The sequence below is a fragment of the Spinacia oleracea genome, chromosome 4, assembly GCF_020520425.1.
Source record: "Spinacia oleracea cultivar Varoflay chromosome 4, BTI_SOV_V1, whole genome shotgun sequence".
Classification (NCBI taxonomy): Eukaryota; Viridiplantae; Streptophyta; class Magnoliopsida; order Caryophyllales; family Amaranthaceae; genus Spinacia; species Spinacia oleracea.
In genome coordinates, this window is record NC_079490.1 from 120,161,459 (window position 1) to 120,175,623 (window position 14,165).

Consider the following 14,165-nt stretch of genomic DNA (forward strand, 5'->3'; position numbering starts at 1 on the left):
GTCATAACAAACATTCTTCATCCTTTACCCAAAATCATAACACCGAGATCATAGCATTAGCACTTTTAACTTCACTCGTAAATAATTTCCTAAGGTATTTTAACAACTTCATCTTCTTTATAACAGACATTCTTCATCCTTTTTCTTCATCTTTCACCCCAAATCATAACACCGAGATCATAGCATTAGCACATTTATCTTCACTCATAAATAATTTCTTGAGGTATTTAAACTTCGGGCTCAAAGTTTATTAATAAAGTTGTCTCGGATAATTTTGGGAACTTGGGTGCTTTCCTTGGTGACTTTTTCAATGGGGATCGGTAAGAGGGTGGTAATTATAGTCTGATCACGAATAAAATCGAGTACAAATACTACATATAGCACGCCCGAAAAACATCTACTATTACTCTTAAACTACCTGCTTAACTTAAACTACCTGCTAATCTCTATTATATAAGCCAAGAGGGGAGGGGTATTACCGTAAACACACTTTTCGTATCGACCATGAAAAAGACGAAAATACCGTGTACTTCGCGTACATCAGTTCATTCTTTCGCCGCTTCCCTATAACTCCCACATACTTTCTCTCTCCTTCCCTGAAACCCTCAAATCTTCGACCTCCTTCCCTCGACCCTATCACTCTCTCGTATATTTCTCTCTCCTCTTTCAATCCTAAACCCAAAACCTTCGAATATCTCTCTCCAAAATCACCAGTGCAAAGAAATAGAGAGAGGAGAAAGATACGGTGCTCCTCTCACGGAGCCTCCTGGGTTCCCTCTAACCCGATGATACAGTTGTTGGCGGCAAGAACTCTTCCGACAATCCGTCGGCATTTATGGTTCTCGCCAGTGGTGGCGGAGAAGGCTGTAACGGCATTCCCAACCAAATTTCAAAAATCGTCGATTTAATTTTAACTAGATGAAGCTGAAGATCAACAAAGCTTGCGATCTCAATTCCATATATGTTCTTCCTCCTCACACCAGGTTTTTAACCTAAATTATCGCTCTTAATTATTTGCTTAATTTTTCTGCAAATTTGTGTTTTCGATCTGTTGAAGCTTAATTTATTCTTTAATTTCTCTCTTAATCAGTTGCTTAATTTCTGCAAATTTGCTTAATTGCTCATATTATCTTTTGAAATATTACTTAGAAATTGTTGAAGTTCTGGAAAGTTTTGAAATAATTTTATTATTCATTTCAATTTTATGGTGAATTAAGTTGTAATTCATACAGCGACAGAGGTGAATAATAGTATTAAGAGTTTGAGTATTTTTAGGTCGATCCTCCTGTGATTAATTGCAAACATAGCTCCGGGTTTAAGGCCTTGAGATTCTAATTCCTTGATTGCAAATTTTACCTGTAAAACAGATCGAGAATGATAACGAAATACATTGGTTTTGGTGAATTTTCAATTTTCATTTTGGATGAATTTAATTATCAAGAGGGAAATTCAATCTCTATTTATTTAAAAAATGGATGTTGAATTGAATTTGCAGAATAACAATCAGTTGGTGTTTGGGGATGTCTATGGAGTTGTTTTGCATCCTAAACAGGTAGAGCTTGAAAAAGCCCAGATTGTGGACCTTAAATTCCAAGTTCCTGATGTTGGCAAAGCGCTTCAGGTATAATTCGTATGTTCAAGTGGTTTGGTTTGGTTAGCTTTCAAATGTGTGTTATATATAAATATATTATATTGGACTTTCAGACTAAGGTTTTAGCTTATGTGTGGTTTTCTATGGAGAGTTGCATTTTCGATTAATTTATGTGAATTTGTTGTTTCTTTTGCGGTTAAATTGATGGCGGTTATGGTTTCGATTGATTTGCATTAGATAGCGAGTTCATTGTCTAATTGGTTGAATTGATGTGTGTACTTGACTGAAATGCTGCTCTAATATGGCTCATGATTTTATTGGAACCAGAGAAGTAGGGGAGTTTCTTAGTGGTGCTTTGGCTAGGGCTATGTCGAAGGCGATTTTGGCGCCTCTTGAAACCATCAGGTCTGCTTTCCTTCTGAATCATCTCCATTGTTTTTATCATCTTGGCTACTATTCGTATATTTTATCTACACAACCTTGAATATAAGAAAAAGACAACTCAATCACCTGTTAGTATATCAATTCACACTGTAAAAAGCAAATTTGTTATTATACAATAGATTATATCAATTCAAACTATTTATTTTGTTATCAATTCATATTGTATACGCGAATCAATTCAATAGAGTATTTGATTAAGCCAACATGCTAACAGCCCAAATGCGTACTATTTATTTTGTTATCAATTCATATATTCCAGTAAACAGCCAGTAAAAAATCATATTCAATAGAGTATTCTAGAATTAATATACAACTATAATATTCAATTGACCTGTTGGTTGGCTACTATTCGTATATTGCATCTAAGATTCATGTACATAGCTAATTGGTTAATTTATTGCATTTTGATTAATTCAACAACCCTTTGATTAATTTCTACGACCCTTTGATTAATTTGTGCATACCCATGAAAAGACGATGTTAATTGGGGAACTTATGATGTTTGTGGGTTTTATTGATTTTCTTTGTTGTTTTGTTTTACTGTTTTGTTTCTTGACCCAATGTTGATAAATGGTTTACTTGGGTTGATATAATGTCTGGAATTTGATAGTGGGTATCGTTAAAATTAGTAAAATCATGTGGGTTTTGGTGGTGAGAATTATGGACTTGAATCGAGATTAGTTTGGATAAAACCTTAAACCTTATGTACATGTAGTCATGATTGTGAATTTTCGTTGTGGCGAACTTAAAGGGTTTTAGTGTTGTTGTGATGAATTTTATGTACACAAATTGCTGGTTCAATGCGGGTAAGTGAAATGGGTTAATTCATGGTTTTGTGGGAATTGTGGGGTTATTTACTAATACATAAAGGTCTTTTATGATTGAAAAATATCAGCTCGCCACTGACCCGTAATTCTACACCGGTTGAAAATTTAGATGCCTAAAGGGGATTTTGTTTCTACAACAGGGAGATAGAAGTAATTATGAAGGCGTAAATGGGTTGGAAGTTGGAACTGATGGTTGATCAAGAGGTTTCTGGCTTACTGCTAAGGGTTTTAGTGGTGCATATTAAATTAATTAAATTGGACATTTCAAGTTTTATACTCCGTAATTTCTTAGAGCTTCAATGTCCTCCAGGAGGTCAGGAACCATGGCCGTTCTTTTAATTTGCTATGGTGTATGTCCCTAAATAATTATTTCGAAATACTGAACTTTCCTTTTTATGGTCGACTTTTTATATCTTAACCATGCCACAAGTTGGTATTTATGTCATATTATTAAGGGTTATTCTGGAAAAATTAAGTTTGGCAAAATAAAAATTAGAAAGGGTTATTTTGAGACGATGCTAAATAGAAATGTGACCTATTAGCTAGAGACGGAGGGAGTAGTAATTTAAAAAGATAATGAAGAAGATCGACATTAAAGGTTCTCTGATTTTCAATGCGGACGCTATTAAGGGTTTGACCAATTTTTTAAAAAAATTATCATATAGTTTTAGCATAAGAAATTTATATGGAGAATATGTGTAGGAGAGATTTTTTTTAGGATGTCATATGATGATTTTCCTTGAGAACTCTGATGTATTACACTTCGGGTATTGAGAGGGGACTTTTTGGTGAGATAGGAAGTGAGGGAATAGTTACTTGAAGGCATATAATGAAGTGTAGGCAATATAACGGAAGGTTAACTCTAATTTATAATGTTATGAGTTTGAATTCGTGACTCCCAAATCTTACTGCACCAAGTGTTATACACATTGTAGCAAAGAATCATAGTTTATATTTTGTGATTCCGAGTTAGGGACTTAATAGCAATATAGGAGTAAACGAGGTATCTGAAGAAGGCATATGCATCACACACCACCTGTTTCTATCTTTGAATATATATCAATTCTCTGCTATCTTTTTCAGAATTTAGTTTATATCGTATTGTCAGCTTAATGTTTCACATTTGATATGTCAGTGTAACTGCATACCAGATCAAGAATGATGCTTTAGAAATCGGTGAACTCAATTACATTAATTCTGGCGAGTTAATGTAATTGAGTTCTGTTTGCTGCAATTGGAAAATGTGTATAGCCTCACCTTAAAACGGATTATATTATCTTTGATCCCATGTTCCCACTCCCTATTAGTACAGTCTCATGATTTGTAGAGATCAAGTTCTACACAGTGATATCATTTCATAGTATTTGGTTTTGTGTCTCACTGTTTTGCAGTTTTAGCTTGCTGGATGACAAATATTCTGGTTAAGTGCCTGGAAAGTGGAGACCAGGGACGATAAATCTTTGTCACTATACACCCCCTGCACCGACACTACAAGCCTTGACAGTATGTCCTGTACTAGATCATCCGGAAGAATGCAGTTTTCTTCCATACCGCGGGCCTTAAACCTGGGTTTTCCAAATTCTCCCCATTTTCAACTATGACACAAATTGTTGTTTCTACAAAAATTCTTATTATCTTAGTTCTTGATATCAAATGTGTTTAATTCAGGAAAGATTGGGGGCCAAAATTGTAGAGCTTGAACACATTTATTTCATATATTCTATTACTACCATTTCTATTTCTACATGAGAAGGTTATTGAAATAATTACTTTAATGCATTATGATCAAACTTTAGTTTAGTAACTTATAATTAACACTTAGGTGTCCACGTAAGATATCGGTAATATCCTTACAAACAATATTTTGTAAAAAACGTTGGACAATTATTTGCGCATATATCAAATCAGATGTTTAAAAATATCAGCACACATCGCGTACATATAAGGTTGCCTCCTAATACTTAGATTAAGAAAACCATCATTCTAATATTGGAACATTCACGCACCAAACAAAGTTTAGATGAAAGTAATTCTTTCAATTTTTACTGTAATACTCCATATTTTTAAGTAATTATAAATATATTTAATTATATTTATAAAGAATTTTTATAGATTTTATAAATTAAAGTTGTATTTAAATATTTATTTAAATGTATTTTTATTAATTAAAAGTATTAATTACTTTAATTAGAGAGAAAATAATTTTATTTATTGGGTTTTAGAAAAGCAGAATTGGTAGTATTATTGGTGTTCCTTTGTTTGCTGATGATTGCACCACAAATCAACTAAGGTTTTCCTTTGCTAGACTGCTTATAGAGGTTGATATTACCAAACCAGTGCCAAAATAGGTAATGGTACAAGACCCTTATGGGAAGACTTTCATTCAAACTGTCTTGTGTGATTGGTTACCTCCCTTCTATGGAAAATGTAAAGTGATAGGGAATTTGTCTGGTGATAATGGAAAGCAATCAACCAGATTTAAACCTGCAACTCAAGTAGATAAGAAATCTAAACAAGTCTGGCAGCCTAGGAAGCAAGTGCATACTGATGTTGTACTTCCTCAAACTGTGGTACCTGCTGTAAGTGAACCAGTGATTGCTGATAGTCACATCACTATTGCATCCACCCCAGCCATGGATGGGCAAATTGTTAACAATCCTCCAACTTAGGATGATGATTGGAGGGTGGTTTCTAGGAGAAGGAAGGTAGTTAGAACACCTAGTCAGATGATTGGCTTAGCTCAAGTGCAGGCAGTGACTAGAGAGTTCACATTTGATGGGGGAGGGGAGGAAGAAGGTGTGCTAGATCCTCTAATATGAATATTTGTTCATGGAATGTGAGGGGATTGAATGATCCCAATAAAGTAGGAGAAATAAAGAAGTTTGTGGTGAATAATAATGTTAGGGTTGTTGCATTCTTGAAAACTAGAGTTAAAGAGCAAAAAAGTAAAAAGATTCAGGAGAAGTTTGGCAGTTCTTGGAGTTGGTGGACAAACTATGAATTCTCTCCTGGGGGAGAATCTGGGTTGGCTGAAAGCATAATTGCATTACTTTTCATCTCATTCAGAAAACTGATCAGGTCATTCATGGAGCTCTCAATGCCAAAACTTTCTCTTTCACTATAGAACTTACAACAATCTATGGATTACATACAATTGATACTAGAAGACCTATGTGGGCAACTTTGAATAACATCAACTCTCTAAATGCTGGCCCTTGGCTAGTGATGGGGGATTTTAATTTAGTTTTGGTATCTGGTGACAAAATTAATGGCAATGCAGTGACTCACAGTGAAACTGTTGACTTTGAAGATTGTTTGGATCATGCTGAGTTGACTGAAGTTAAGAGCCGTGGACATTTATTTTGCTGGTATAAGGGTCATGGTAATAACATAATTAACTGTAGAATTGATAGAGCTCTGGGTAATATTTCATGGCATACTGCTTATGCTGATGTGGTGGTTGATTATATGAACCCTGGGTTGTCAGATAATACTCCTTTGCTTTTATCCTACAAAGTTAATATACCTAAGAGAGGAGGAAGATCATGAGGCCTTGTTACCCTTGGTTCAGAAATGCTGGGAGGAGGAAGTCTCTGGTTCAGCTATATGGAAAGTGTGGTACAAGCTTAATAAAGTGAAAGTTCAGTTGAAAACTCTTCACAATAGAGAATTTGCTAAACTTGAGGAGAAAATTGAAACATTGAGGGGGGGGGGGGGGGGGGGGGGGGGGGAGTTAGATTTGGCTCAATCTACTTTATCTGTTTCTCCTCAGGATTTGGTGAGTCAGGAGAATGAAATAATTTGCCTTAGGCAATTAAAGAAGTTTCTGTCAGTTCAGGAGAGTGCTTATAAACAGAAGTCAAGAATTCAGTGGCTTAAGCTGGGTGATTCTAACTCTAAAGTCTTCTTTAGTGCAATGAAGGAGAGATATTCTACAAACAGTATTGATGTTCTGTATGACTCACAAGGTACCAAGCTCACAACTGAAACTGAAATTACAGAGGAGATTGGAAAGTTTTACAAGCAATTGGTTGGCACTGCTGCAACAACTTTGACTGGTATTGATGTTCCTTTGGTGAGACATGGAAATTAACTTAGTTCTGATGATGCTGAATTTCTTTCTAGACCAGTCACAGAGAAAGAAATTGATGAGGCTATTAAAGGAATCAATATCCATAAGGCTCCAGGGCTAGATGGGTATAACAGTTTGTTCTTTCACAAAACATGGGTGATTGTAAGACATGATATTTATGATGCCGTCAGAGAACTCTTTGTTACTGGTGTTTTGCTGAAGCAAGTTAACACTACTGCTGTGACTTTAATTCCTAAAGTGCAGAATGCAACCACAATTAAGGACTTTAGGCCTATTGCCTGCTATTAAGTGGTTTATAAGATCATTTCCAAGATACTGACTACCAGAATGCAGAGTGTGATTGGGAAAGTGGTTCACTGTGCTCAAGCTGGTTTTATTCCTGGTAGGAATATATCTGATAACATTTTGTTAGCTTCTGAGTTGATTAAATGCTATACTAGAAAGAACATTTCTCCCAGGTGCATGATTAAAGTTGACTTGAGGAAAGCTTATGATTCATTGGAGTGGCCATTTCTCACAAGTATGTTGGCAGAGTTGGGTTTCCCTAATGTCTTCATTCAATGGATCATGCAATGTCTGGAAACTGTATCCTATTCTATTCTGGTCAATGGCTACCCTTCTAAGCCTATCCCTGAAAAAAAAAGGCCTTAGACAAGGAGATCCCATCTCTCCTTATCTTTTTGCTTTAGGAATGGAATACTTGTCTAGATGTTTGGGTTTTGTTGAAACAAAGGCAAATTTCAAACACCACCCAAGATGCAAGAAACTGGACATCACTCACATGGTGTTTGCTGATGATTCGTTGATGTTTGCAAGGGCTGATCTTCCTTCAGTTAGCTCTATTTTTGAGGCCTTCACTAAATTTTCTAAAGGTTTTGGCTTAGAGGCAAATTTGCATAAGAGTGAAGTTTACATTGCTGGGGTTTCTGATGACATTGCTACTCAAATAGTTGATGTTATTGGTATTCCTAGGGGTACCTTTCCTTTCAGCTATCTAGGGGTTCCTTTGTCCACTAGAAAGCTGAGTTTCACTGACTGTAAACCATTAATAGAGAAAACAGTAGCTAGGGTGAGAAGTTGGGCTGCTAAGTTGCTTTCTTATGCAGGAAGGCTTCAATTTCTGAAAACTGTTCTTTTCAGTATCCAGTTGTTTTGGTGTCAGATATTTGTAATGCCAAAGAAAGTCATGAGGGAAATTCAGAAAATTTGTAGGACCTTCCTTTGGTCTGGTACTGATGCAGGTTCTAAGAAGGCTTCTATTGCTTGGGATTTCCTGTGTCTCCCTAAGATTTGTGGTGGCTGGAACCTGAAGGATCTCACTATCTGGAATAAAGCAGCAGTGATCAAGCATTGTTGGTCTTTGTCCATGAAACAGGATAGGCTTTGGGTCAAGTGGATCCATGTGTACTATGTAAAGAATAGAAATTTCTGGACAATGGATATCCCTGCTGGTTTGACTTGGTCTATGAGGAAAATTTGGGCTGGTAGAGAAGTTGTTCTGAACAATGGTGGTTTTGATCAGTTTCAGCATGCTGGTAAATATAGCATTCAGAAAATGTACAAGCATTTGAGGCATTACAACAATACAGTACAGTGGAAGAGGATTACTTGTAATAGTAAAGCTACTCCCAAGGCTACCTTTGTCACCTGGTTAGCCCTGCTGGACAGATTAGCTACAAAGGATAGGCTAATCAAATGGAATTTGAATGTTGATAAGCAATGTGTTCTGTGCCAAGAGAAGGATAAGACTGTCCAACACTTATTTTTTGAGTGCAGTTATTCCAGTTCAGTCTGGAAGGTGGTTTTGCAGAGGATTGGTGCTGGTGTGAGTAGGAACACATGGGAGGAAGAGGTTCTATGGGCAGCCAAAAAGAGCAGAGGTACTAGACCTAAAGACAAAGTATGCGGCTGTGCTTTCACTGAGACTATCTATGCAGTGTGGCTTCAAAGAAATGCAAAATTGTTTAGAAACACTCTTGATTCTAGTGTAGTTGTTAGCAATAGGATCCTTTATCATATTGCTTGTAGAAGTGATGATAACATGAGGAGATGTATTCAGTAGTGTTTGTGTTGGTGTTGTGTTGTTGAGTTCTCTTCCTTTCCTTGCTGGATTGTGAAGTAACTCTGGTGAGTTAGTTGTGTTGGTGTGTTTGTTTGCTCTTGGTAAGTAATAAAATAAATTATTTGCCAAAAAAATTGGGTTTTAGAAAAGAAAACGGAATTTAAAAAATTATAGCCCAGTTCAATTCCAAGTTCAAGTCCACACAATTTATGCAAGCTCAGTCTACATTTAATGAAAGCCCGAAAAGGAATTTCAAACCCTAGCCCACTATGGGTTACGAAACCTTTAAATACCCCTTGATTCCCATAAAAATCCCCACAAAGTTCCTAAGCTCTACATTCTCTCTTTTCTCTCTCCCTCTCACGGCACCCACACTCTCTCTCTTTTCTCTCTCCTCCTCAAGCCTACGTCGAGCAGCAGCAGGTAAGGCATGCGCGCAAGCCAGCCCTGCCCGCGTCTCCCCTTTTTGTTGCGCGTGCATGTGCTTCCCTGTGCTGTGTCGCCCTGCACAAGCAGAAGCAAGCAACAACAACATCAGCGAGTGTCGCGTGTTGCTGCCACTGCTTCCTCTCCTCTTATCGTTCGTCCGTGCACCAGCCACCACCATCACTGTTAATCATCGTTCGTCCATGTCCTTTTTTGTTGGTCGACCGGTGTATTTTCGTTCTTCCTAATCTTTCCTCTATTTTAAATTAATGTTTTAAATTATGATTATTATTTTGATAATCGATTTTGAGATTGAGATTATGGTTGATTGGATTATGGATTTTGGTGATTGAATGTTGGATGTTGAAAGTATTTAAAGGAGTGATAATTTTTATATTTGTTTAATTTTTAAAGCATGGATTTCTATGAGTTTTAATGGTTTTAATTATATTCTATGATTAGGGTTTTAATTAAAACTATATGGTTAATTGATTAGTATAATTAGATGTTGATTTTAATTATGATGATCAATTGGAATTTTCATATTCGTTTATGACCATTAGAGTGTTGTTTTTAAAGGTTTTATGCATGAAATTGATTAATATTCATGTCATGGTTTCAAAAAATTAATTGGGATTATTATTTACGCTAAAACTATTAATTTCTAATTAATTAAGGGGATTTAAAGGTAAAATATGTTGCCGAAAATTTAATGAACATGGTGATTAATTAAGGATATTTATTTTATGATAGGAGGAGGTTTCTAGTTAATTGGAATTGAATTACAAAGTGACCCACTACTTAGGTACACAAGGTACTTACAAGTCTAGGGCAAACTAAATTATCATGTGAATACATGCTATTTTTATGATGTTGTGATTCATGTTTATTTGAATTATGGATTCATGTTTGATTGTGTGAGCAAGCATGTTAGTATGATTTATGTTTGTTGAATTTAAATAGTAAGCATGTTGTCCAAGTATGATTTATGCATGTATGGTTATGCGCATGCAAGGAGATTTATTTGTGCTTTGTACGTAAGGTCAAGCATGTTGAGAAGTTTTTATGTTTTGTACGTAAGGTCAAGCATGCTATGACAAGTTCGTTTATTGCTAAGTACGTAATGTCTAGCATTCCAGGAGCCTAAGTTTATTCGTGGCTCATTGGACAAACCACATGTACTTTTGGTCATGTAGGGTATACACTTATAGAGTTATGTGAGAAGGTGAAATAAAATAGGATTTATTCATGCCTAGTGCACAACCCTCATGTTAACAGGCATGTTGTGGATTCACGTGTAGAATCATGTTTAGAATGAACAAAGTAGTAATTCTTTGAGAGTCATGTTTGATCATAAGTCTTAAAGGATTTTGAAAAAAACCTTTGTTTCGTTATTAAATATTGAATGTTTTATTTGATCGTGTCTCGAGTCGAACTTTGAATGAAATATTAATAAACGTAAAGTAAAATCGAATAAGCTTCAAAACTCTTGAAACGTATGCACCTTGATTATGAACAATGGGGGGAGTACATGACCGAAGGGTCGTCGCTTCTAACGGCGATACAAGACGTTGTATTACTATTTTATGCGCAAGGAATCCGTCACAAAGGTGACACATGGTTACTATTATATTTTTAGCGTTTTGAGGGCTCCCAACGTTGGTCCACTAGACCTTCATTTCAAGAATCTCATTTGATGCTTATTCTAATTAAATTATAAAGTCAAGAGCCGTGTCAAGAGTCAAGTTTTGTCTTTATGATTGAATTTTTATAATGTGGCTTTTGCACGTGAATTAATTATTGTATTTTGTAGTGAAGCATAGAAAGAGAGGAGAGAGGTTGAGAAAATAAGAGAAAAGGCAAAGTGAAATTAGGGTTTAAATTCCCTTGTATCCATGGTCTATTTATACTAATCCTTTCTTGGAATTCAAGTAAGGGTTAGGAACTTAGTTGGAAATACTTAAATGCCCTTAATGATTAAATTGTCATCCTTTTCAATTTTTAATCTCTCCATCCGTTTTAATCAAAAAAAAATTCGTTTAAGGAAATATTTGAAACCTTTATTAATACATTTAATAAATTACTAAATATTAAATGTTCTTAAAATTCTCTTTTATTATTTATATGATTTAATAATCATATAAATACTTTTAAAATTCCTAATTAAATTATAATTATATTGAAACTATATTTATACAATAATAAAAATACGTGGTATTATAGTCTACCCTCCTTAAAAGAACTTTCGTCCCGAATTTTTGAAATCTTTGAATGCTACTATGCTTCTTTTGAAAAACTTTATGCTTCTTTGAAAACTATATGCTTTCCTTGAAAACTATTATGCTTTGATTATATTTAGTTGTTGGATTTTCTTCTTTTCCAAAACATTTTTGGCTACTTTACTTCTTCTTCAACTATTTCTTACACACTTACTGTGCAAGAGACAACTTTAAAGTGCAAATTGCAATAAAAAGCACTAAATGAGTAAAATCTAGGTAAAATGCGCGGAATTCTACCGCAGTCTACCCCCCTTAAAAGACACGAGTTACGACCCCGTAACTCAACTAACCTCGGAAAATAATTATGGGTATTTCTTTCTCATCTCTTCTTCTGCTTCCCAAGTTGCTTCCTCATATTCTTGGTTAGTCCATAAAACTTTCACTATTTTCACATCTTTCGTGCGTGTACTATGCTCTTTGCTATCTAAAATCTTCACAGGTCTTTCCTCATATGTCAAGGTATTGTCTAACTCAACATTTTTTGGTTGCAACACATGAGACTTATCTGGGATATACTTTCTCAACAGCGAGATGTAAAACACATTATGAACTCTATGAAAGTCCATTGGCAATGATAATTGGTAAGAGACTTTTCCCACTCGCTTTATGATCTCATATGGTCCTATAAACTTTGGGCTAAGCTTTCCCTTTTTCCCAAATCTCATGACTCCTTTCATGGATGAAACCTTTAGTAACACCTTATCACCTACATGGAATTCTTGATCTCTATTCCTTAAGTCCGTGTAGGTTTTCTTCCTATTTTGAGGCGCTTGTATCTTTCCTTGGATATATCTCACTTGGTTCATGGTGAAGGAAATAATTCCCTTGGTCCAAGTATGCATTTAATGCTAAGTCTAATAAATGCGGTTCAGTATTAATTAACAAGTTAATAATTCAGTGAGATCAAGTGAACTGAATGCCTAGCTAGAGGCCGCTTCAGTTCAAGTAGAATTAATAATATTAATCCACAACTTACTCTTGATTGAACCCGTAGGGTCACACAAATAGTACGTGAACGGATCAAGTATTTAAGTGAATATATTATTCATTAAGTACTCCATTTATGAACATTCGGATACGACGAATCTCGGTTCCAGTGGGAGCTGAAATCGTCGAAAGGCAAAATAAAGAATACTCCGGAAATGATGATATTCCCGGAAACGGAAATATGGTTCATGACGGAAATATAAATATTATCCAAGTAGTAGATGTTGCCGGAAACGGAAAGATGGTTCGTATCGGAAAATATTATCGAAAATAGAAATATTGCCGGAATCGGAAATATTGCCGGAAATGGAAATATTGCCGGAAACGGAAATATTACTGGAATTGGAAATATTGTCGAAAAGGATATTTCCGGAATTGGAAATATTAACGGAAACGTAAATATTTGTTCGAAACGGAAATGGATTCCGGAATCAGAAAACGAATCGGAAGCTCGACGAGCAACAAGCCGGCAAGCGAGGCGACCCATCGCTCGACGAGCAAGCAAGGCAACAACACACGATGGGCCGCGCCAAGCAAACAAGGTAGCAACACCATGGACCGCGCCAAGCAAGCAAGGCAGCATCGCCATGGGTCGCTCCAAGCAAGCAAGGCAACATCAGCTCCATGGGCCACGCCAAGCCAGCGAGCAAGGCAGCAGCTCCATGGGCCGCGTCAAGCCAACGAGCAAAGCAGCAGCAGTACATGCTCGCCAAGGCAAGGCTGCAGCGCGCTGGGACTTCAGCCAGCTGCGGCTGTGGCTGGGCCTAGGCAGGCACACGCACCAACATGGCCCATTGTGGTTGCATTGGGTTGCTTCGTCTTGGGCTCCAAGAAAATTCCGATTGCTTAATTCCCAACACTACTACATTTCAGATCTAATGCAATGCCTAAAACTGTCGTAGTAGGCATGAAAATCCGTTGCATTAGACCTAATGCGATGACAAATGACCCTTGCATCCGGTTGCGTTGCATTAGATCTAATGCAACGAAAAGTGCTCTGATGCGACGGGTGAATGAATACCGTTGCATTAGTTCTTCAACTAATGCGACTGTTCGTGAAGGGGCGTCGCGTTAGTTATTTAGCTAATGCAACGGTTGTTTTTGCTAATGCGACGAATGTCTATCATAGCTTGATGAAAAAATGCAATGCTTCTTTACTAATGCAACGACATTTCATTTTTTTGTCAAAAAATGAGTTAGAAACCTAATGGGACGACTGCTTTTATTATTATGATTATTATTAAATAATTGTATTTATTAAAGAAAGAATGCCAATAACAAAAGGTTTTCATTGACTTAGAGAATTACAATATTAATACCCATAACATTACAAAATAGTTGCTCACTAAGTGTTTCTAATGACATAATTAATATCCATAAAAAACAAACTTAACATTACTCGAAATCACAAAATGATGCAAAAACAAATAAGAGCCTCCACCGTCTCATTTGCTAG

General features: G+C 36.1%; 2 protein-coding genes and 1 long non-coding RNA gene across 3 annotated transcripts; all 3 read left to right on the forward strand.

The window, feature by feature from the left end:
* Positions 1 to 545: 545 nt before the first annotated feature.
* LOC130459284 (uncharacterized) lies at positions 546 to 4,618 on the forward strand. Its single transcript, XR_008918568.1, has 4 exons — positions 546 to 983; positions 1,496 to 1,621; positions 1,919 to 1,996; positions 4,254 to 4,618. It is a non-coding gene; the product is annotated as an uncharacterized lncRNA (long non-coding RNA).
* Positions 4,619 to 5,677: 1,059 nt separating this feature from the next.
* Positions 5,678 to 6,411, forward strand: LOC130471828 (uncharacterized). Its single transcript, XM_056842148.1, has 2 exons — positions 5,678 to 5,940; positions 6,027 to 6,411. The coding sequence occupies exons 1-2, from the start codon at positions 5,678 to 5,680 to the stop codon at positions 6,409 to 6,411; spliced, it is 648 nt and encodes a 215-aa protein (XP_056698126.1).
* Positions 6,412 to 6,435: 24 nt separating this feature from the next.
* LOC110788956 (uncharacterized) lies at positions 6,436 to 7,606 on the forward strand. Its single transcript, XM_021993595.2, has 4 exons — positions 6,436 to 6,480; positions 6,635 to 6,920; positions 6,993 to 7,174; positions 7,268 to 7,606. Exons 1-4 carry the CDS (start codon positions 6,436 to 6,438, stop codon positions 7,604 to 7,606), a joined length of 852 nt encoding a protein of 283 aa, XP_021849287.2.
* The last annotated feature ends 6,559 nt before the right edge of the window (positions 7,607 to 14,165 follow it).